This window comes from Pteropus vampyrus, unplaced genomic scaffold (genome assembly GCF_000151845.1).
Source record: "Pteropus vampyrus isolate Shadow unplaced genomic scaffold, Pvam_2.0 Scaffold1, whole genome shotgun sequence".
Lineage (NCBI taxonomy): Eukaryota > Metazoa > Chordata > Mammalia > Chiroptera > Pteropodidae > Pteropus > Pteropus vampyrus.
Genome location: NW_011888782.1, coordinates 20,448,585 through 20,473,211, shown reverse-complemented (window position 1 = coordinate 20,473,211; position 24,627 = coordinate 20,448,585). Strand labels below are relative to the sequence as shown.

The 24,627-nt window shown below is 45.6% G+C and overlaps 1 protein-coding gene across 1 annotated transcript in view; it reads right to left on the bottom strand.

Moving 5' to 3' along the window:
- Positions 1-24,627, bottom strand: part of ITGA9 (integrin subunit alpha 9) — a 281,374-nt gene that overhangs the window by 13,229 nt on the left and 243,518 nt on the right. The window contains exons 24-27 of the mRNA XM_023525395.1: positions 18,405-18,530; positions 16,627-16,746; positions 12,966-13,067; positions 1,770-1,889 (exon numbers count right to left, since the gene is read on the bottom strand). Of these exons, the coding sequence (XP_023381163.1) occupies positions 1,770-1,889; positions 12,966-13,067; positions 16,627-16,746; positions 18,405-18,530 (468 nt within the window). The remainder of the gene's footprint in view (positions 1-1,769; positions 1,890-12,965; positions 13,068-16,626; positions 16,747-18,404; positions 18,531-24,627) is intronic.

The window sequence follows — 24,627 nt, the reverse complement described above, 5'->3', positions numbered from 1 at the left end:
CTTTGACACACCATTTGTGGGAGGGTGAATCGGAATAACCTATCTGGAGGGCAACTGGCAATATGCAATAAAAGATTTAAAATATGCATTTCTTTTGACTCATTAATTCCATTTCTAGGATTTCGTCTTAAGCACACAATGAAGGATTGTGCAGATATCTGGCTCCAAGGATATTCACTTTGGCACTGTTGAAAGAAGTGTGAACCCAGGAGCCACCTAAATTCCAACATCAGGGGACTGGGCGAGTAATGTGACTCCTGCAGCCTGAAGACAGCACTGGAAACGAGTTTTAACAGCACAAAGGATGTGCACGATATTGTGTTCAGGGAAACCTCGGCTGCGAAAGCACGAACACAGGATAAACTTATCTTCAAGTAATATGCTCGATATAGTTTTGTTCAACTTCCAGACACTTTTTCAGGTGAAGTATCTCTAAATTTAAAGCAATCAGTCCAACTGCCAGTCTGAAAAATGTAAAATGTTTTTCCTGTGTTTCTAGACTTCTTAAAGTGTATTTATTGTATTTTTTTTTCAGATTAATAATTGAACCCATTGCTTTAATTTTAGGGGTACTGCACCTGAAAACATATCAAGTATATTATCGGAAAATTTAATATACTACTCAAAAATAAGTAGGTACTATGAGAATGCCTGATCTATATCTATTTCGCAGAAAAAAAAAAAAAGATCAAGAAGAGACAAGATTGTGCTCACCACGATTATTTCTGGGATGTGAATTCCTGAATGTTTTACTCATTGATATGTTACTACCAATAAATGAAACTAATTTTTCTTATTAATATGTTACTCTGTTTGATCCATAAATACAAGTTATTTTGTAATCTCAAAGAAATTAATTATTTGAATTTAAAACATCCCTCATAATAATGGAGGCTGTTTCCCTCTATATCTGAAACCTGGAACACTGGAAAAGCAGAGCTAAAATATCAGGAAGCCCCAGCTACTGTCCCCGGTGCCCTTCCCGAAGCTGGGGCACAGTGAAAACGGGAACAAATCTTCCATGGGAGAGAGACCTTCATCAGATAATGGCTGACACCCTCACTGATGAACACAGAGGCCTCCAGAACTCCGAGAGAAGAGTGTGAAACAAAGACACAATCCTAGACCTGGGGGTGAGGACGCCCCTTTCTCCTGGAGAAGGTGACAAGAGGCAAGATACAAAGGATGAGCAAGTGTTCCCTGGTGAAGGAGGCAGGGTGAACGTGCGCCTGGGGTCGCCTCCCAATGCACCTCTGCGGGGCAGGAGAACTTACCCTGCAGCCCCCAGGCAGGACTCGTGGAGCCTATCACCGTTACCCGAGTTGTCTGGGCAGAAAACTTTCTCATATTCCACATGGGGAAGGGGAACAGCATTGTTCTGTGGTTCCTTCTCTTGTTTTTGTTCGTTTGTTTGTTTGTTTCTCCCTAGGTAAATGGTGAACTGCTCGAGTCCCAACTGTTACTCCCCACCCTTCCGTTTTGGAGTTAGGCTCCCACCTTCCTAGGAGTGGTGGGAAGGCAAGAAAAAGGCAGAAGGAGCCTTTTGCTCTCCCTCTAAACTAGTTCAATCCTCAGCTGTGAAGGGCCTCGAAAGGAGCCAAGATTGCATTCGTGGCTCGAAGGGGACCCTGCCCTCTGCGTGCTGTACCTGCGCCGTGAAGGAAGTTCCAACAGGAATGCTCTTCCAAAGAATCTCTAACCCTGGCGAGGCAGGAGGGCTGGGCGTCTACAGGTGGGGGCTCCATGGGGACCTGCATCGCCACACTCACCTTCCAGAGCAGCACGGCCAGCAGCAGGAAGATGAGGATTCCCACCAGCAGACTTATGGCGATGATCCATCCCACGACGTAGCCACGGGGCTCCAGGTTGTGCAAGGCCTCGAAGACCACCTAGGAGGCATAGCGAAAGTGAGAATGTTCCCCACTGGGAGTGTCCATAGCATGATGGAGCCCGGTCTGGGCTTGACACCTGGCGTGAACTAGAGCAGAAACCGTTCCTTCCTACATGGAGACAAATGAAATAGAAATGCCAGCAAACCACTGTAGTCACCCTAGGAATGGAAGTGAGGACTCTCTGTGGCATATACTCAGTAGCTGTGTGACTCTGGGCAAGGTTCTTCACCTCTCTGAGCTTCCTTTTTCTCATGCTCTGAGCACCTCCCCAGGGAATTCAAGGGGACAATGCGGGCAGACCCCCAGCACGGCAGCTGGCAGAGCCCACCCTTGACAAATGGAGGAGCTCCTATTAGCGCCATCGCTACTGGCACCCTACGGTTCTAAGAAGTCACATCATGGAGAAACGCACCAAGGAAGGAGCAGCGGCATGGACTACGGCGAGAGTCAAGGAGCGCTAACACGCGGGGCCGTATCCACCATCGACGAGCTGGTGAACTTGGTCAAGCCCCGCTCTCTAAACATCTTTTTTCTCCATCCTCATGCTTCCATATCCAGTTCAAGTCTGGTCTCCTCTCACCAGCACAATTTCAGGAAACCTGGAGAGGCCTCCCTCCTGTGACCTTTGTAAACACAGGTCTCGTCTCGTCGTTTTCTCAGCTTATACTGTCGATGGCTTCTCTTCATACTGAGTATATAATTCAGGGTACCGGGCTCCCTACAATCTGATCTCCTTCCTACCTTTCTACCCCCTCGCAGGACATGGATTCATTCACATTCCGGTGAGTTGGAGTTATGTCCCTGGGAGACCCGTGGTCTTTTGCCTCGAAGATGTTGCTTTTTACCACCTGAAATACTCCTCTGCTCTTGCCCATTTGATAAACTCTAATATTGCTGATCTTAAAAATGTTCCTACCCTTTGATCCATTAATTCTAGACTTGAAAATTTACCCAAAGCCAAGAAACATAACATACAGAAAAAGTTTTAAGTTTGAAGATGTTCACTACAGAATTATTTATATTGGTGATGATCAATCACAAAATGAAATATGATGATAATAAATCTGGCTGTCAAAGAATGATTTGCAAAAAGTTAAAACATGACTCTCACATAAAAATACAGTGAACACGTGTTAAAGACTTATTTAATTCATTAATTCACTGAAGGAATAAGCAAGATAGTAAAGCTAGTTCGAAGAAGGATCTGAACATATGTGTAGTCACAGGAAAAAAAAAAAGAATCCTGAAATCAGATGCACAACTGGTTAATACTCAAGAAGGCAATAAACTGTATAACCTTTGGGATTTTATTTTCTGCCAGACAGAAATCACTGTCATCTTTTCTGGCAAAAGTCATTTATAACTTACCAGTCCTCGACAGGTTAATATGTAACTTCACAGAAGCTGGGCCCTCGAGAATTAGGCAGCTTGTGGAACCATAGGCTGTTCTCAAATTTTAAGGTGTGCAAGAATCACATGGATACAAGGCAGATTCTGAGTCAGCGAGTCTGGGTTGGGGCCTAAGATTCCACAAGCCAAGTACGTCCCTGGTGATGCACACACGCTGCTGGTCCATGGACCATACCTGAGTAGGAAGGGGCTAGAGAGCGTTCCAGGATGCCCCTGAAAGGATGTCATCCTTTTGCCTAATTTCCAAGTTATAAATACTTTTGAAAACACGATTGTAACATGGGAAAAATAATAAATATTATAATGTTAAGGGAAAAAATCAGGATATCAATTTAATAGACAACTTCAGCTTTGCAGGAAAATAGTAGGAAATTCTAAAAGTAAATAAGCAGTTTCTGAGATTATGGGTATTTTTTTTCTCTTTTCCACTTTTTATCATCAAAAAATTTTTAACTGAGCATTTAAAGTCAAGTTAAAAATAAAAAAGAGAGAGACTCTGCTCTAATACCTCCTCTTCCAAGAAGCCTGCCCTGCTCACTCCTCTTTTCAGCCAGATTAACCATTTTCTGAGCTTTCAGAAATACGGCCATTTTCAACCTCTTTTAGCAGAGAAAACCTACTGTCGCATCCCAGTATATAAAACAGAAAAAAGTGGAGACTCTGGCTGTAAAGCAGCTGGGCAGTCAGAGCCCCACCTGCTTAGCCCCCTTCCCAAGCCTGTCCCCCACTACCGCAGCCCCAGCAGCCCCAAACCAACTCAAGAAACCTAGAGCTCCACAGAGCTTACTTTTAAAACCATAGCGAGCACTTCAAAGTCCCAGTTCTAAGTCCTTTTTATTCTGAAAAGTAATGATGTATCTTCCTGTCTATAGACTCCAGTAAACTGTGACTTCTAATAAAACAAGGGTTTGAATGCATGTTCTTCTGCTACCGAGTTAGTGATTCATTATGTGATGAATGCACAAATTAATAAAGTCAATGTCCTTCCTGTCATAATGTTAGATGAAGCATGGATATGATTCAGTCTATAACAAAAGAGATGATGGGATTTGAAGCTGGAGTCTCTGAGTGTGTTTCTCTCCTACTTCAAAATTGTATCTGCAAATGTTATTTCTTTGGGGGAAGAGTCCTGGTCATCCATCCATCCATCCATCTGCCCATCCACCCACCCACCTGTCCATCCATCCATTTGACGAGTGTAGCATCTACTATTGCCAAGAACTGGGGGACTCATAGATGAATAAAATGGGCAGTCTTTGCCCTCACGAAGCTTTTAGCTCGTATAGAATGCTGGCCGATTACACACCTAAATGCAAAATTGTAACTCCGGAAAGTGCCCCAAGGGAGAGATTCATGGTTATAAAAGACTGAGACAGGCTTGGCAGTCAGAAAGAGATCTTTGGTGAACTGCTTGAGTTGCGAGTTAAAAGATAAACACAAGTTAATGTGTCAAAGACGGAACATCATTCCCAGGAGAAGGAACAGCATGTGCCAAATCCCCGTGGCAGGGGTGAGCTTGGCAAGGGTGAGCTTGGCAGGGGTGAGACACTGCCAGCAGACAGTACGATCAGAGAAAACACATGAACTAGAAGCCAGAGGGACATGTTTTAGATGAGCCTGGAGAAACAAGAAGGACTAGAGGCTGCGTTAAGAATTATATGCTTTACCTTAAGAGAAATGAGAGGCCCATGGAGGGTTTCAACCAGGGGAGTGACATGGTTTGCATTTTGTAAAGAGTACTCTAGCTGCGAAATGAATACAGATAAGGGCAAACTTTATGTGGGGGTTCAAGGAACAAACAGCCCTAGTAAGAGGGTTGCAGGGGAAGTGGTTTTCCCAGGGAAGATCCACATTTCGAGTATGAAGAGAGAAAAAAGAATGGGGATGAGGGGAAGTCTGTTGCTTTTAGAAGCTGGTAGGAGTCTGAGAGATGGGAAAGGCGGGGGTTTGACCAGTGAAGGGATGGATGAGGCATGGCTGCAGACGGAAGCTGAAGGGCTTATGTGTTGGATGCTAATAAAACACAAGCCAATGAGGAGCATGAGGATCAGCCTCAATAGAGCCTCTACAGAGGACAGACAAGAGTCTGGGGCGATGGCATAGCCCAGTCCCTGGGCATCTTGCCTGCTGCTGTATACTTTAATGCACCTGAAGTTGGCAAGCTGGCGTCAGCAAATGACTAGGAGCCAACTTCCAGTCTGAGGGAGCTGGTGAACTTAAACCACGGTGCCTGATTATTCGCTTCTGTGTTTCTGGAAACTTCTCTGTTCTGATCATTGCAAATATGCCTAATGTCAGAGGCGGAAATGCTCACATCTCCTGAAGGCCTGAGGACATGACCATAATGGGGTACACCTGGCCCAGACCTCTGCTGGGCAGAGGGCTTCCAGTACTGAGGGGACAGTTCAGTTAGTGCCACCTCTGCACCCTAGGGGAGGGTGAACCGGCTAAAAGTCAATACAACAGCAAGATGCTCTCTGCAGTCAACATTACACACATCTCACAGAGGGAAGTGATTTATGTAAAGTAAAAAGTGGAAAGAGAAGAGCATCTGGGACAATGAAAAGATATTTTCACCTGCTTCCGATTACAGCGTGTGGAGGTGTGGGGGAGGGGAGGGTTACGGGCACTGGGAGAATATTCTCAGGGCTGCCATATCTCAAAGGGCTCTCAGTACTCAGCCTTTAGAGAGCACACTGGCTGGAGGGAGCAGGGAGACTGGTAGAGAGGACATCAATGAACAGAAAATAAACTGGGCATTTGGCAAGACCAAAGCTGTAAGTTTGTGCTGTGATAAACGGAGATATCAACCACACCTATGCTTTCTGGGTTCCAGGAATTCCTAGGTCTTAGAATTTGCAGAGGGATGAGCTGGGCTGGTGCTCACTCTTTTGTTGCTAATAATGGGTCACATTTGTTGAGAACGTACTAAGGGCTGACACTGTGCTGAGAGGTTTTGTACCTACTACTCCTGATGGCTCTCAGGACCTGTCTTTAAAGGCAGGGGGAGAAAGCAGCTCATTCACACAAGCCATGCAGGGTCCTTGAAGAGCGTTAATTCTCCTCGGGATGAGCAGCTTGCACCTGATTAGGATCCAGGCCACAACGGAGAGCATTCCAGAATCAACAGACTGCTAAGTCTGAACATGATGTGCTTCTGAGGCCACCAGAGCCAAGGGGCACTCCTAAGGCAGAGGGCCAGCTGTTTACCACCCAAGACTGATTCCTACCACCTGCTCCCAATGGTGCTCTCACTGCATGTGGGTGCAGGGCAACCGGACAGCACAGGTCAAGGGAACAAAGGATTAGAGAAGACGCGGGCCTTGCAAACAAGCAGACCTGGCAGCCAGGCCTGGCTCTTCCACTGACAAGCTGTGGCACCTCAGGCTGGTAGCCCCCTCACCTCCTGGAGCCTCAGTTTCCTCAACAGAAAAATAAGAGTAATTACACCTAGTTCCCAGGAGTAATATGAGAGTGATAAGAGATAATCACATCAAATGCCTACCTAGCAAAGCACAGGACCTGAACCTGAAACAGTGAAGTCATTAGGCCCCGTGGGGTATGGGAGTGCATGCTGAGCAGAGCACCCAACATCCGAGCAGAGACCACTTCCACCTGTGTCAGACACTGTTGGTTCTCTGCCCAGATTCCTTCGGGTCCCTCTATCAGTTTGAGGTGCTAATTTCCAGCTTTTGCATGCTTCCGCTTCTTCTGGATGGCATTTTTTAGAGGCCTTGTTCCCCCAGATGCAGCAGAAGAGGGTAAAGTACCTCGGGGCTTACTGTCTGGGGCAGCCCCCAGCTAATGACAGACAGATACAGGATCTTGACGGCCCAGCTCAATTGCTTCAGGTGCTCCAGAGTTCCTCATTAAATCAGGCCGAGATTTCACCCTCACATCCCTTCTTCCCTTTCCCTATTCTGTCTCTCTACTTTTGCCCTGGTCTCACCAGGAGCACTTCCTGAGTAAACTGCTTATACATAGCATCCTATTCTTGGGGTCTGCTTCCTGATGATCTCACCTAAGACAGCACTGACTTCACCTGTGATGCCTGAACTCCCCCTGTGCACTTAGGAGATTCCCCGAGCCCTTGTTTAGTGGTCACTCTTCCCATGCAGCCTGTTCTAACCTCTTTGGCATAGGCATTCTCGGCATATAGCCACAGTGCTGTGGGCATGTGTGTGCGTGTGCTCATGTGTGTGCGTGTGCAGTGTGCACTAGCTGCTGCTGTGGAAGTCGTGAGGGCAAAAATTTTTTCTTGTTTGTAGTTATGGGGGATCCAATTCATTGTCTAGTAAAAATATCTGACAAACTGGACAACAGCCTTGTCCTAAAATACAACCATCTGTAGCCGTGAGTCTTGGGCTCCCTGGAATCCAGGGGTTCAGTGAGGGGGTGCAGAGCCTACCAAGGGAGAATGGAGATAAAAACTGGGGGAGTCCCAGGAACCCCACTTCTGATTTGACTAAAGCATATTTCAATTAAGATATGGGTTCTCTTGTTTAAAAAAACAACGATGATGAAAATCATGGCGATGACTGGAAATTACTGGTTTAGAGTGAACTGACCAAGGCTCTGGGGGCCTTGTGGGAGGGAGAGGCTTATTCTTCATTCAGTTCATCTTGTCCTTGGCCAGCTCTTTATGCAGTGAGAGCCACCATTAACTGAATGCTCAGGAGGATGCACCAGGCAAGGGGCTTTGCATCAAGACGTCACTTGATCCCTCCTAAGACTTTAGGACAGATTCTCCCTACATGCAACTAGCACAAACTGCCACGCCTTTACTGAGGTAAATCCACCTGTCCATTTCTATCATCTCTGCCACTATCGCTTCTTGTCATGTGATAGTCACAATCTTCTAACTAGCCGTCTTATTTCCAGCCCTCGCCCCTACAATCCACTCTCCACACAGCAGCCCGTGATTTTTAAAGAATATACAGAGGATCATGCCATTCCCTGCTCCAAGCAGAAGCTTTCGATGGCTTCCCTTTGTAGCTGCCCCTGGGCATTATATGGCGTGGACCCTGCCTGTGTCTTCCATCATGGATGTCTTCACTGCTCACCAGGTCCCTGCCACACTGGGCTTTGAGCCTTGAATATGGCTCATACAGCTTTCGGGTCTCCATACAGCTTTCCCCCACACCTGGGGCACTCCTCCCCAGCTTGGCAAGCTAATTCCGTCTCACTCTCTAGGTCTCGGCTTCCTTGGAGAAATACTCCTTGACCCCCTCAGTCAAAAGCAGGTTATTCCCACAGAACTAACCACAATTTAAAATAAAACACTTTGTTTGCTTCCTTGTTGACCACCTGTCATCCTCTCAGTCAGCTCTGGGAGGGCAGGGACCGTGTCTATTTTGTTCCCTGTTGCATCCCCAGTGCCTAGCACAGTGCCTGGCCCTCAGCGAGCCTTCAATAAATAGTCATCGAATGAATACGCAAATGGTAACCGTTAGGATATACGACTCATGTGTTTTGGCCAAACTATGCTGGGTTTTTTCTCAATTCCTTGTGGTTATTGTTAATTCTCAAATGTAGGGTGGTGAGTGAGGACAGGATGATGGCCTACCACCTTCCGATAATGGTACAGGATGGGGGTAGTGGTGACCTTCCAATGACCGTCTTCTTCATCCTACATCTTAATGTAATTTGAGGTTCAAGGGGAAAAAACTCTCTTGCCATGTGGAATGTAATTTTAACTGTAATTGACCATATAAATGGTGAAGTACACGTCCGATCTACTTGGTGACAGTAAAAATGATAAAGTATGCATCAAGAAGTGGTATAGCTGGTGTCATATTTGTTTACCATGTGAGGTGATGTCCCTCTGGCTGAGGTATCCCGACTGGCATCTTTGATTGAGGGCAATGGTAGGGAGGAGAACAAACGGGAGGTAGAAAGCAGCTTTCCCAGTTTATAGATAAAGAAACAGGCTCACAGAGCTTACCCGATACCCACGGTCACAGAGTTAGGACTCGAGGGAGATGGATGTGAACCCAGGCTTTTCTGATCCCCAACGAGAGATGCAGTGCTCCCTGGGCACTGAGGAAAAGGCCAAAGCAGGAGGACTGACTTCCTGAAAGAGCTAAGATTGGGATCTGAGCCTAAACGGCTTCAGAGCAAATGAGGCTGGAACGTATCGTCTGGATCAGTTAGGGCGCGACAGGGCAGGTGTATTTAGCGGGGACAGCGTGGCTGCAGTCATGGGGCTTCATTCTGGGGCCTGGTTTGGACTGAGAAGGAAAAGTCTCACCTGGGGTGAGGAGAGCCAGGGCCACTATGAGGGAGCTGGGCTCCAAGGGCACCTGGGCGGTCTTAACAGACAATGATTTCTACACTGGAGACTTTGCACTTAACAGGCCCTTTCATCCAAGAAGGCTCAGTGCCCTCCCACGTGACTGAGTGGCTGGGGGCGGGGGTGGGAGAGAAGGAGCACCAGGCTGGGAGTCAAGAGTTCTGGACACTGCCCTCGGTTTGGACACTGCCCTCGGTTTGGTCACTGGGAGATCTTAGGAAAGTCATTTCTTCTGCCCACGTGTCAGACGCCCTGTGTTCACTAGAGGAAGAAGCTGAGTGGTTCGAACCCAGGGAAGGCACAGTGGAGTCTCCAGGGACTTGCTAAAACTATGACCCGTCTTCCCGTCTGCAGGGTGAGGAACGCTGATGGCAGTCAGGCTGGGCGAGGGAGGGGAAGGCCTCTCTGGACACATGGTTCCCATGGCACCATGGCAGAAGGTGAAGGGCCCCTAGCATTTGCCCTAGCAAATCAGCAAGGAAGCATCGCTCGTTCGAGTACATTATTTCTTAAAACAAAACAAAGCAAAAAACACAAATGCCCCTCAACCATCTTTGGACAAAGATTTTCACATTCCCTCCTTCAGGCTGCAGCTTGCCCAGGCAGTTACCACCAACACCGCGGTCTAAACTGTTGAATGAGGACTCTGGCTCAGACAGGAGCCCTCAGAAGACCCAGGGGTCGGCTGGCCCGATATCAACCCTTAGCGTTAGAGGAGCACATGACAGAGACGTTTGTCACTTTTTAGCAGCCTAGCATGGGGATTTATGTGTTGCTCACATTTTCCACTATTTTAAAATATCAGTAAAATGGATTTGCTATGTAATTCCTGCAAGCGCCTCATCCAGCCTGAGGAGGGAGTGGCTTGTGGTAGCAGAGCTGATTCTGTGGAGCCTTGGTTTGCCCTGGGGGAGCTTCTACCGCCAGTTATTGGCAACTTCCCCTGAAAAGGAAGAACGGGGTTGAATAGAATAGGAAGTTCAACATATTATTGGCACCTATTGCAGTCTCTTAGGTCTTACCTGGAATTCTCAGGTTTGGATCTATACAAAGCCAGGTAAGCTTGGTGTGATTGGTTTCAGACACATGCTAACACCTTAAGTGGAAAGTACCCCTAGAGCTATTTATTAATAAACAGGGCAAATGCCTCAAGACATATTTATAGGTCTTCACCCAAATGCTCTGTAAAGCACTACTCATTCCATGGTATAAAAATAAAAGATACAAAGAGACATAGGAAAATTATTTGATTTCCCTATCAGTTAAGTTTACCACCATGTACACTTGAGATGGTTAAAAATATGATTTTTTCACCCAAATGCTGCTCTAAAACAGCTGCAAGTACATTTCCTGTTCATTCCAAGGCCAGAAAATTCGGTGCCTAATCTAAAATCTTGTGACATTTTCCTTAATTTAAATTTGGTGGCCACCCTCACGAATAGTTGACAGAAAGCCAGGCATTCAGAAGAATCATGCAGGGAAGAACGTGTTTGTTCTAAAAGGCAAACCTTCCTACTCAGAAACGTTTTCTTTTTTTTTTCTGCCAGGAAAGTTGAGAACAGATTGTAGCACTTCATCTGAGCTCATGGATTGAAAAGGCAAAGTCACGAAAAGGAGGAAGAAGGGGACATCGCGGGGTTATGTTACTATGGGTGTTACTTTTTTTCTTGGAAGTACTGAAAAAAATCAGTTTGAAATGAGAGCTTCTTCCAAAGAACTCCTGATAATGAAAATATCACTACAGTGCTCGAAATGAAACGGTAATTAATGGAAGTGGTATTTTGGGGGTGTGCAGATGACTCAGAAGCCAGTGATGGGATGTTAAGCAGTGTCTTCCTGGATCCCGCAGCTCAGTGCTCTAAAAGCAACGTTCCCGGTGATATATATATATATATATTTAAATTTTTTTTTTTTCCAGTTACACGAGGGATTCCACCTTTAGGAAACGTGTTAATCACCTCCGTGAGCTCTTAACTGAGAACTCCGTGGTCTACGAGAATATTCCAGACCTCTCATGGTGGGCACATGTTTCATTCTATAAAACCTTGAAGCCAGAGCTATGGCTACGAGCATGAAGCCCCACTCTCCTTCACTTCCCGGGCGAAGGTACGAGTTAGCAGCGAAATAGCCAGGAATGTTGACTCTTGGTAGCAAAGGACTCCAGCGTCTTTCCACTTCATTCCATTCCATTCCTGTTAGTGAGGTGACTGCTTGGACAAATCCTCAGTGGGGGCAGAGCAGGCAAGCTGTACCCCGGCCAGCCCTTCCCCGCACTGAGCGCGGCAGGCCCAGGCCCAGGCCCGGGTGCATCTTTAGCATCCCATCCTCGCCCATTTGCAGGTTCCTATTTGCTCTGTCCCGGCCGATGTTCTCGCCTCCTGCTCACCACACACAGGAGCATAACTGAGATTTCACTGAGGTCCCCGAAGACTTATTTTCTGCATGAATCCTTCCCAACTGGGGTCTTGTAAGAGTGGGCTTTGGTCCGACCCCAACCTAACAGTTAGACATGTGGTGTCTCTACATTTTCTGTTACCAGAAAATAAGTGCACAATCTTTTCTCTGTAAGTAAATAATCCGTATCACCTCGCCACTTCTGTCAGTGTGTCTCAGAAGGGGTAAAGTCACCCTTGAGAGAAAGAAAATTCCAGGAAAGGAGATGCTAACAGGGAGCATCATGGGCAAAATCAGTTAATAGACTGCTGTCTCCCCTTTCCATCTGCCTAGGATGTGAGTGTGGGTATCAAAGGAAAAGCCTCCTCTCCTCACTCCTGAAACACAGGAAAAGGCAGTAAAATTCCAAGGCCACACTTCCCCTCCAGCCTCTCCCACACTAAGTCTCCTGGCTGCTGCCAATCTCCCATGTCTCCGAGGCCTGCGTGCCAACTGCACTTTGTGGAGAACCAGGGAGAAGGTAGAGAATGAAAGAGAAGGTTCTAGGATTCGGCAGTTTGGATGTGACCTCTTTAAGTTTTCCAAACAACTTGTTTTTATCCGGTGTTTATCCATGGAGCAACTTTATTGGGAAGGCAGAGGTTTCAGGGAAAAGTCTGAGGAAGATAAAAACAGGCTTGGCTTCGGAGTGGAAATCCAAGCCCTGCCAAAGGCACTTGTGGACTATTTTTTCTTTGTCTGGTCACAGCAGGGCACTTTCATTTAATGATGGAATCCTAAAGAACAATGCTATCACAATGAGAGTGGACCTGAGAAGTTCTCCATGGGGGCCTGGACGCCAAGACAGGCATGGTCTTGGGCCTACCATAAAGCCTACATCTTGGCTCAGAAACCATCTTTAACCTCAAATGCCAGCACCAAGTCACCCAAATTCTCTCACCCTCTGAGGAGGGCTGGACCAGGGCGGGCTGACTCACCGTCATCTCTTCTGGGTTCCCGTTGGCTATCTCCACCACCCGTAGGGCAGGGTCCACCTTCACCTTGGCGCGGGTCATGAACTGAATGACAGAGGAACTGTCCTGTGGAGGAAACAACACAACTCACTGTAAGATCTTTCAGTGACAACAGCTGGGCCTTGAAAATGGCTGGGTACCAGGCAGGACTGAATTCTAAGGTTCCAAGTGGACCAGACAAGAATTTTACCACTGAACCAGAAACCTCTCATCTTGGGCACCCACATAAACAGAGATCTCTAGTCTCTCTCCTGAGAATTCTTTCCTATCATGGTGGATGCTGAAAAAGTATGGAGTTTTGCCAATCATCAACACATGCGAACTTGTGCTGTGATTTCCAAGAAAGAGCCAGATATTTGGATATTGATATTGACACAGTCACAAGGAGCAGAGAATAAATAAAGCTGTTTAATTGCATGAAACAAACCCAGGCCTGGCATTCCACAGAAGGCATCTGATTTACATCTCTCAAGCATCTTCCTGCCTTGACCACAACCCTCAAACCCTTCGCATGAGTTACTTACTTTTAACACTTTCTTTGCTATTATATGAAGCTGTTTTGGGTTCAAAGCCATCTAACTTGGCAAGAGGGGACTTGATGGAGAGATGAGAAAGGAGAAAGCACTTGGCTTAGAAAGTAGGCTACAGCCGGAAGAGGAAGGGTCCTGGGCTGGGCACGGGTGCCTCTAAGACTCGGGAAGAGCCCTCCGGCCAGATGTAGCCAGAAGCCTTGGTGTGGGCTCTGATTCAAAGCCATTGATTCAGAGAATGAGAAAATGGCTCGAAGGCAGGGATGGAGAAGGAACTTGGAAAAAGACGGGGGTTGGCAAAACTGTGGCTTAGGAAAACGCCAGAACCTCGAGCCAGTGGTACAGATGGACAGTGGAGAGGCAGCCTGGCTTTCGTGGTGAAAACAGAGGGCAGACGACAGGAGCATTCAGCACCTGACCTGGGCTGGTGGCTGGGGCTCTGCCAGCAAGGTGCCTTATAGTGTCCCCAACCACATTTACTTAGCTCGCCTGCCATGCAAGGAGGTACATATCAGATGCCGGCTCTGACCCACTTCCGGTTAAACCTACCCCCCAAAAAATGAAAGCGGAGGACTCTTTCTTTAGGAAGCAGTTCCAAGGGGGGCACTCTGCTCACCTCTGACAAAGAAACCGCAAAGCTTTTTAAAAACAGCAATATAACATATTTTAAATGCTTCTGGAACGCTTGTCGCTCAAAGGAATTGTGCCAGTAAATAATTTTGTGAATAATTTTGTATGTGAATAATTTTTTACCAATTTAACCGCTGTATAAATTTGTGGTTTTATGTGTCACGATATGCCGTATTTTCAATCTTGGATAATTACGGTCATCATCTTAGATATTAATAATGACAATAATGATAACAGTGATAATGATGCTAACTGCCAAAGTTAAAGGCTGAGCAAATGAGGAGCTTGCCACGGGACAGGCCCCCGTGATTGTAAACGAATGCTTCCAAAGAACTCTAAATTCTCTGGTAAGTGAAAAAGTCAGATCCTACATTTTAAATGAAAACTTGTTAAGGTCAAAACAATAAGACTTCACATTCCCTTCTCTGGGGCCAGACTTTGAGGTCGAAGGAAAATAAACACACTGCAGACCCAGGCAAACCACAAGGCTGGCGCTGCACCCCATCCTTAGGGAGGCGGGGAGGGCTCCTGGAGCCATCTCATGCTCCACTCTCCAAGGGAGGTCATGGCTGGCTCCAGGGGACCCACGTTTGGCATTTCGAGCTTCAGGAGCAGCCAGGGCCCCATCTGGCTTCCAGGTCAGCCTCGTTGCAGGCCTTCCTCTGCACCTGGAATTTCTGCTGGTTTCTGCTGAAAGGGCACTTTCAAAGAGAATGACCCTTCAACACCCACATAAGACCCCAGGGCTTTCTGCGCTCTTGGGGTGCAGACTGGGTTGGATGGCCCATGAGGACAGCAGTCAGTGGGACATGTTTTTTGCAAAAGAGTCAAGAGACTGATCGCTGAGGGAGATGCAGACGACCAGGTCACATTGTTGTGTCCAAGGAAGGTTTGAGTCCTTGCCATTAAATTAAGCAGGAATGACTGAAGTGCAAGCAGCAGCCACCTGGATTGAGAGCAAAGGAGAAATCAGAGTAGTTTCCCACCATCAGTGCCATTAATAGGGCTCTGTTGACGATGGCAAGTGTGACGTGGGGAATAAAATTGTCACCAGGGCCATTTGTCACCAGGCCGGGTAAGTACACAGAATCACAGTCCCTCAACCTGACCTGGGGACTCATGCCAGGAAGACACTTCCTGTGATGCGGGGCTTCCCAACTCCCTTCTGGACTGGCAAGACGGCCAGTGGTGTTCTAATTCATGCCTGGTCCTCTCTTGACACTGTCCTTTTCCGAGGGAGAGGTACAACAGGGAAGTTCTGCTGTGTGAGCCCAACTTGCCCCAAACCAATTTCCCTCCCAAGGAAACCAAGGACAGCAGAACTGTATGCAGCTCTCCGCGGGTGTGTGGAGGCTGCACCAGCTACACAAGAAAAATTGGGGAAAACGTCTCGTATACCCCAGGGACCATGACTCCTCAGGTCAGCATGTTACTGCCATGCCTAATTTAAAAAATAACACTGGAATGACTTTTCTAAAGATAGTCATTCATACACTGACAGGTTATTACAAACTGACGTGTTTAGTTTTTTCAAAGAAAAATAAATAGAGTCTCTGTGGCTGACATGCATATTTTGTTTTATCTTCATATGTGATTATTTTTAAAGTGTTTTGTTGGATGTAGCCTTTTATACTCAGCAGCTCTTATGTCAAAGTAAATCATAGTGAATTTGTATGATTTTTTTAAGGGCTCCCAATTCACTGACCGAGAGTCATTTTTTATGAACCACTTTTGACAAACTCGTAACGAGCAAAGTGATCTGAGGTTCAAAAGTTGGACTTCTCTGAAACAAGGTGTCATCTAAACAAAGGGTCAACAAACTACAAACCATGGGTCTAATCTGGCCCTTTGCCTGTTTTTATAAATAAAGTTTTATTGGAACATGGCCCTACCTATTTGTTTGAGTATTGTCTATGGCTGCTTTCACGGTACAATGGCAGAGCCGAGCAGTGGCAAGAGACCATATGGCCCTTAAAGCCAAAAATATTTACTACTGGCCCTTCACAGAGAAGGTTTGCCAACCTCTGTCTAAAATGTGGTCCCCAGACTCGCAGTATTGGCATCACCTGGGAACCTGTCACAAATAAAGCAGATCTCAAACTCCACTCCAGGAATTTGCAGTTTAACAAGGTCTCCAGGTGATTCCGAGGCAAGCTAAAGTCTGAGAAGAAAAAAAAAAAGTACAAACAAAATGGCTTGTTAAAATGAAGATGCTGATCCAGCTGGTCTGGGGTGGTGTCCAAGGTTCTGCATCTCTAACAAGCTCCCAGGTGAGGTTGATGCTGCTGGTCCTTGGACCATGCTTTGTATAGCAAGGGTCTGGTATTTTCCCCAGCATGCTCCAGCAGCAGAATTACCAATGGTAATTGCCAGGAAAGTTTTAAAAGGGGCAGGCAGAATTTCATGAGGAAACCAATTCAAATGCTTTTAAATAAACCGTGAGAGTGCAGTTCCTCGGGACTTACCTTCTTCAATATTTCTGTGTTCAGCAGCATGTAAATGTCTATGGTACGACTTTCTTCTTTAGCGAGTGCACTCAGATTACAGTGCATTGTTAGGCAAGAAATTCCTGGTTTTTCACAATCCTGAGAAGAAAAATCAGAGAACTGTCAAACAGTATTAAGAACAAAAACAGATGCATAGCAACTGATGGAGCAGAAGGCTCCATGTGCTTCGATTCTGGTGACTAAGACAACTCCAGGCAGAGGAAGTCCACAGGAAGATGCGATCATTCCTTCTCGCCACCAGAGGGCGATAAAGGGACTTCCCACTCAGCGGGCACCAGAACATGCCTTCAGGTCAAGCAACTGGGAGAAAGCAGCTCATTGGCTACCCTACCAAAAAATTGGATTTTGCAAAGAGAAATAATCGTTTTTTTTAAAAAACACATTTACATATTTCGAACACATTTTATGAGTTTTGAACACAAGATGTATTTCCTGCATTATGTAATTTCTGCCTGTGCAGTGGCGAATACACTTTCATGCCCATTTTTTAGGTAGGACAAATTAGAGGGCTGTCGAGTCATGTGACTCAAGAAGACACAGGAGTAAAGGATAACACATGCTGGAACATGAAAATACGTGAATTATCAAGAGAAATCTAAATTCCAAATTTAAATGACAAAAGAGGAATTCTTCTCTTTTGTATTATAGGATCCAAAATGTACACACATACCTTTCTGATGTTTCATGTATGGGATAAAATTTCAGCCAGATGTGCAGTTGTATCTGTCAAACAACTAGATATCACTATACCTAACAATTCTAAGAGCTTTTAAAAATAGTCGTATCATCAGCATGATGTAAGTTAAAAAACCCAACATTCCCAGTGGCAAACAGTCCTATTCTACAGAAAAAAAAAAAAGTGAGTGAGATGTGCCTAGGCTAAAATAAGGAGCTAAAGAGATGGAACCAAAGATATGAGGAAAAGAAGCTTTGGAAAAATATATGATTTCACCTTCTATACCTTCACTTAAAAAAACTGAAGTATAACTTACATATCACAAACAGAATAAATCTGAAGGGTCCTTCTTGACATATTTTTGCATATGTTTATACCCACATCAAGATGTAGGGCACATCTAGTACCTAAGCCAGGTTCTCTCATGCCCCCTCCTGTTGATATTCCTTCAAAAGTCACCACTACCTGATTTCCAAGGCCATTGATAGTTTTGTTATTTCTGAACTCCATGTAAGTGAAATATTGTATTATGTGTCCCGCTCTGTGACACTCCAGTGTACATCTCCACCACAACTGTTTACTCACTCTCCTGTTGATGGATATTTGGATGGTTCCCACTTTTTGGTATAATAAAATGGCTATAATTCTTGTCCATGTCATTTGGGGAACACAAGTACTCATTTCTCTTGGGCTTATACCTGGGAGTGGAATTCCTAGTTTTAATAGATACTGCCCAGCAGTTTTCCAAAGTGGTTGCACAAGAACCATCGTTCTTGGTTAGACTCCTACTAGTTGAAGAAATGTTTTACTACTTCACGCTTGGTGGGTTGCAAAGATTTTCCCTTTGCCAGGCAATGGAACTTGAAATGTCAATTTAACACTTTGAAACCTCAGGCTGAAAAACAGGAGCTGACCATAGTCCTTGTGACTTCCTAAGCCAAGTGATTAAAACCAGATTTGGGAAATAATAAATGCCAAAGAGAAAACTGGCCTCCTGTCTCGGACTTGCCTTCTTGGAGAGGACCACCCATATTGTCCCAATCAGTAAGCAAATCCTTACCAAGACTTTTCTTCCAGACTTTGTGAAAAAAGCAAATATGGTATGGAAAATATTTTCTTGTTCTTGAGGGATGATGCAGGGGGTTGGGTTTCTCTGGAAAGAACAGTTTCCTTTCTCTTGGCCCACCTGAAAATGAAAAGGACATCTGTCAGAGTGGTCCACCCAAGAACGGATCATGAGCATGGAATTCCTTACTGCAGAGGTGGACACAGTAGAGCCTAAGTCAGCTTTCCCCCTTGTCCATCCTCCAGTGGACGATAATGGCTGAAAAGCTGAAAGGCAGAAGTAGGAGCATCAGCAAGGACAAACAATAGAAAATGTAGACTCTTAGTCTTTAATCAAGATGAGATGGCACACAACATGCAAATAAGATGTGTCTAGGAAACAGTAAGCATTAAAAAGCAACATAAACCTACACATTCATGGTCTCCAAAGCACATTTACAAGCATCCTTACAACGCTCTGAGATAAGCATTCATGCTCTATGTTCCGATGAGGAAAATAAGACTCAGGTTAAGTCATTTGCCAATAATTGCAGAGTCCAGAACCCAGGTTTTGAACCCAGACCAAACCTTTAGTCATGATACACTGCCAGAGGTGTTCAAACTGTGTTCCACAGAAGCCCTAGGGTGCTGTAAAACCCCTTCGTAGTCATGTTTTTCTCAAGGGATCCAGCAGGACTGCTCTGGGCCCCAATCTCTGTACTGAATAGAGCTTCAACCACAATATCATTTAAAACTGGGGTTCTGCTACCAAAATAAATAAATAAGTAAATAATTGGGTAGCCACGGCACTGAGCTGTATCATACAAGAGCTTATATGCCCAGTGAGCTCTTGGTGAATGATATGATTTTGCTTCTGATAGCAATAGCAATGGTGCTGAGCAACAGCAACATTAAAAGCAAACCCCGTCCCCCCAAATCAGTGTAGTCTTCCATGTTGATTTCATTACGAACAACACTATTCTTAACACCTAGACTGAGGAATTGTTTAAAAAACAAAGTCTTCTTTGTACATCATTATATCACACTGGTTGAAGCTAAAGACTGGACGTGACCTAAGGTCAAGTTGCAAAATTAATAATTAGTAATTCAGAATTTAAGATTGTGTTTACAATCCCACCACTTTCTAACCAGAAGCATCTGTTTAAAGTAAACTCTCCTCACTTTAATGCCCTTGAGTAAGGTATAGTGCATAGTTTGAACTTATTAAAGAATTTTTCAACTTCTCATTTATGGTAGGGAGCAAGATTTAGTTTAAAATTTTTGCATAAAGAAACCTCTAACTCAAGGTAACAATGTTAAACTTTTAATAATGAATTCTAAAAAGAGACCCCATAATTTACTGAATTGATCTCATCTTTGGTCTGAGTACATATGCCAGGATTTACCACACGGTATATGCCTGAAAATAAGATGAAGGCATATTTTGTCAAATTAATTATTAGAAAATTATTACAAATCTCTCATAGTTTTATGACTTGTTATTCTTTAAAAAATACCTCATAACTTGTTATTCTCTCAATTACTTTATGCGAACCACAAAATCTGGGAAGACACACCAGCCTGAAATGGTCTCAATCAATGCTGGTTTTGGATGCTTTTAGAGGTCACTCGAGGGAAACAATGGGAAGATGGCAATGAGATTTAACACAGATTTGGTGATTATCCCTGGAGTGCAGTTGTAAGTTGTGATAAATACTTTAAAGCTCATTTCAGAAAGCAAAACATAAGTTGCTTATGTCATAAGGATCATGAGTAATTACTTATAAGACAAATGGAAAATACATCTGCTACAATGTTATACAAATGGGTATTTGTGTCTTGTAATAAAATTTCAGCATCAAACATGGATTCAAAATGTTTCGCATTTCAAATAAATTAAGACAAATTGAGGATGATGTGCTCTGGAAAACTCAACGAAAAAGTGGCTTAGTAATAATATATATTGACCTCAAAAGATGTACATTTGCATAAAATCATTTTGTGAAATATGTGAATGGGAAAAGTAGTATAAATTAATACATTATTCTTATAATTTTAAGTATAGTACTCCCCGTTTTTCCATGGGGAATACATTCCAAAACCCCCAATGGATGCCTGAAATCACAGATGGTACTGAATCCTATATATGCTATGTTTTTTCCTATCCATATAGACCTTTTCACATAAAGGAAGCACTTCAGGGCTTCTCATTGGCTTATCTGAATTGCCAGCATCACTACTCTTGTGCTTTGGGGCCACTATTAAGGAAAACAGGGTGACTTGACCACAAGCACTGTGATACTGTGTCAGTCAATCTGATAACCCAGATGGCTAACAAGCAGGAGCACATACAGCGTGGATACGCTGGACACAGGGTGATTCACATGTTGGGCGGGATGGAGCTGAATGGCTTGAGATTTCATCATGTAATTCAGAATGGTGCTCAATTTAAAATTTTTGAATTGTTTATTTCTGGATTTTTCCATTTAATATTTTCGGACCGTGGTTCGCCGTTGATAACGGAAACCATGGAAGAGAGCAATCGCAGAGAAGGGGAGGCTACTGAATGCAACTACATGGTTAGGTTAAATATTATAAGTAAGTATTATTTAATTCATTTTTCTTAATTTTTCTATTGAGGTAAAATTTACATTCACTAAAGTATACAGAGCTTATGGGTACAGTTTGATGAATTTTGACAAATGAAATCACCCACATAACTACTACCACAGTGAAGGTACAGACCACATCCACCACTCCAGAAAGTTCCTTCAGGCCCCTCCAAAAGTCATTCCCATCTCCCAACTCAAAGGCAACTATAGCTTAGATTCCTCTCAAGTTGGCCAAAAGAGTTGATCTCATTAGGGAAGTTGGGGATTGGGTTCTTTGGGAGTTGCCCTCTATTTAGGCATATATAGCACATGGCAGATGGAAAACGTTTTGTTCACTGAGCATTTGAGGATTTGAATGTGTGCTCATGCTCTTAATCACTTTTCACTTTGAAGTATGGAAGTCTCTACTTTCCCATTTGCCTTCTGGAGTGGACATTTGCTGAAAGGCCACTGGAAAAACGGTCCTTCTGTAGTCCTGTGGCATGCATATTCCTTGATTGAGACAATCGGTTCTGGCCACCCGAACACATTTTGGTCTGGGTTTAAAGAAACAGAACCTGAGTCTTGGAGGAGGCATCCGTCTTAACAGAAGTCGGGGATAGGGGCGGAGTTCCTCCTGGCTCTGCAAACTGACGCTTTGGGTTTCTAGGCTGGGAGAGAAAGTGTGGGAGCAGAGCCCCAACCCAGCTGGTTTCACTACTGTGCTTCGGGCGTGAGGTCTGGTGCCCTCATTCCCCTGCAAGACCCTAGCACAGAAGGGCAAGGAGCTGGGAACAGCCGGGCAAAGGGGCGAGAAACCACCAAAGCCTCAGCGCCCTAACCTGGTGGGGCAAAGACCCGGCTCAGAACTTGATTTTTCTTCTTTCTCCTGGGAGTCTCTGAGTGGCCTGTGAACAGGGTGATGATGGTGACAAGATGTGATTCGGTGTGACATTTGATTGGTCTCAGTGGAATCTGTCCCCTCGGAGAAGGGAAGCTGAGACTGCGTTTGTGGTGAATGAAAATCTCAGCCAGTTGTGGTCCCAAATGCGGTTACACGGGAATCACTTCAATCGAATAAACGGCGTTTTTCTGGGAGGTTCGGGGTGGTCCTCTTTCAAAGGGAGACTGAAGGTTGCTTGGTGCTGCGTGGGTCTGATTCAGACCAGCTGATGCTGCTGCAGACGCACCCTCAGTTAAAGCTGAGCACTGTGGTCCCCGGCCAGGGCCGTGAAAGGGAAGCTTTTCTGTGTGTGTGTTGGCCGTCTACATGTGCGAAGGCCACAGCAATACCCAGCACGTGCTCAGCCCTGACTGTGTGCCAGGCTCTGAGAGCTGTACACTGATTAACTCGTCCAGTCCTCACTCCTGCAAGGTGACTGCTCTTACTGTCCCCGTTTTACAGATGGAGAAAATGAGAGTCAAGGGGAGGACATATGACTGCATGAGGTCCCCCAGCTGGTATGTGACACAGTTGGGTTGGAATGCAGGCCATTCAGCTCCCTGCCTCTCAGGTATGGAGGCTGAAGATGGGGCTGGGGCTGGGGCAGGACTCACAGAGGGTTGCGGGTAGAGGGAAACCATCCCTTCTGTTTTGACCCTGGTCAAAAGGAAGGAACCACCAGCCTAGGAGTTTAGGAATCCCAGAGTCCTCCGCTCTGACCTAATTCTGCCACTGTGGGGGAAAAAACAACTCCTGCTCAGACTATGGGAGATAAAAGCGCCTGCTGGCCGGGAGGCCAGGCCGCCCCACACTGTCTCGGGCTGGAAGGGGAACAGAGCATTCTGAAATGTTGTTTCTGGAAAGCAGCTCTGAGCTCATGTGGTCCCATGGCCTTGAGTGACAGATAAAGAACCAGAGGCCCTGAGTTCCGTGACGCGTCCAAGGTCATGTGATTGGCTGTTGGCAGTAAGTGACACCCAGTGAAGGAATCCTGTGGCAAAGACGGCCTTGATGAACACTCGACAGTCTGAGGCCTCAGCCCCAGCTCTTCTTCTTAAGAGCTATGCCACTTCGGGTCTCCAGGGCCTCAGTTTCCTCACGTGTAAAGTGAGGACGGTGGCCTCTGTGGTCATTATGGCTGGCCTCGGTTGCTAATTCCACACTTTGAGGACTATCTCTGCATTTTCATCAGAGCATGGGGCCACCTGTCTCACATTACGTAGGTAAGCAATTGCTGAGCCCCACCACTCCCCAACTTGGTTCTAAGCACCCTCTTTGCTCAAAATCAAGGGGAAGTAATGTTTTCTTCTTGTATTACAGACAATAGAAGCACCACAGCACTGATGTCCAATAGCTGTTTCCTAGGCTGGCCAAGGACCCTGTGGCCATTGCCCCCTGCTCATCTCGGCCCACTCCCTTCTCATCAATTTTCCAGACTACTGAACCCAAATGCTTCCCATGACATGGCTACTTATCTCTTGTGACCTCTGGGAGCTGGAAGAGGTCCATGTCTATTGGAATGTGAAAAAAAGGACTTTACCAAATAAGAAAATGACAAGAGAATGAGGGACACAGTGTCAAGGCTGAATTCTGCGAAGGCAGCCACTGTGGGTTTTCTGCTGGCATCTGGCCTCCCCCTTTCCCTTGTCCCGGCCCCAAAGAAAACATTGTGCAAGTTGAAACCAAGAGATAATGGTGACTTGGAAAATCATCAGGAGCCCAAGAAGAATGTGGACATCACTTGGTGGCAGAGTCTAAGTCAGCCTCGGTTAGGGGAGCCTTTGTGGTCAGAAGCCTCCAAGGTCCCAGGCCTGTCTAGGATGAAGTACCCCTTGCATAGGTGGTCTGGCAAGACTTCGCTTCATGAAATACTAGGTTTGAAGTATGAATCAGGGCTGATTCTGTGGGTGTGACACCGAAAAGGAGAACCCGCCATTTTTTTTTAATGTTATCATTGAAAGGAATGTCTACAGCTTCTACTAAAGCATCTCCGGGCTGGGGTGGTCTGATAACGGTGCAGCCTCAGGAGAGGAGCCTGCGTAGGTACCTCGGGGGTTGTTTACAGACCTAGAGTGAGAGAGAAGGCACAGACCTCCCCCAGGGCCCCAGAACACAGCAGCCCTAACGCAAACTAGAGGGACAGAAAAGTCCTCCCACCTGTTTTCTAAGCCTCATGCCCCAAGCACATAACCCTGGAATCCAATTCTCATTGCTTAAGGCCCCATCTCTACACTGAGTTCAGACACAAAGGGCAATGATACCAGCTAACATAGGAGCTATTCTGAGAGCTGTGGCATACAGAATCCTTACAACACCCATGTGCAGAGGGTACCGCTATTAGTAGGGTGACCATAAAATTTCTTGTCCAAACCGGGACATTTTTGAGAGGGAAGAAGGAGGGATCAACCAGGTAGATCAGTATGATAGAGACTTATATCAAGGATGTGCCAGGCAATCTGGGACATCTGGTCTCCTTAATTTTTACTCCCAATTTAGAGATGAGAACACTGAGGCCCAGAGAGGTTAAACAACCTGTCACGTACCTATCTATAAGCTTTGCCTCTATAAGGAGTGACATCTTCAAAATCCCCACCAGGATGTTCACTCTCCCTTTCCACCTTCCTCACACTCAGGCCGTACAGCCTGTTCCACACACCTGTCCATCATCTCATTGTTTATCTTTTTACAGCCCTCAGAGCAGGGCT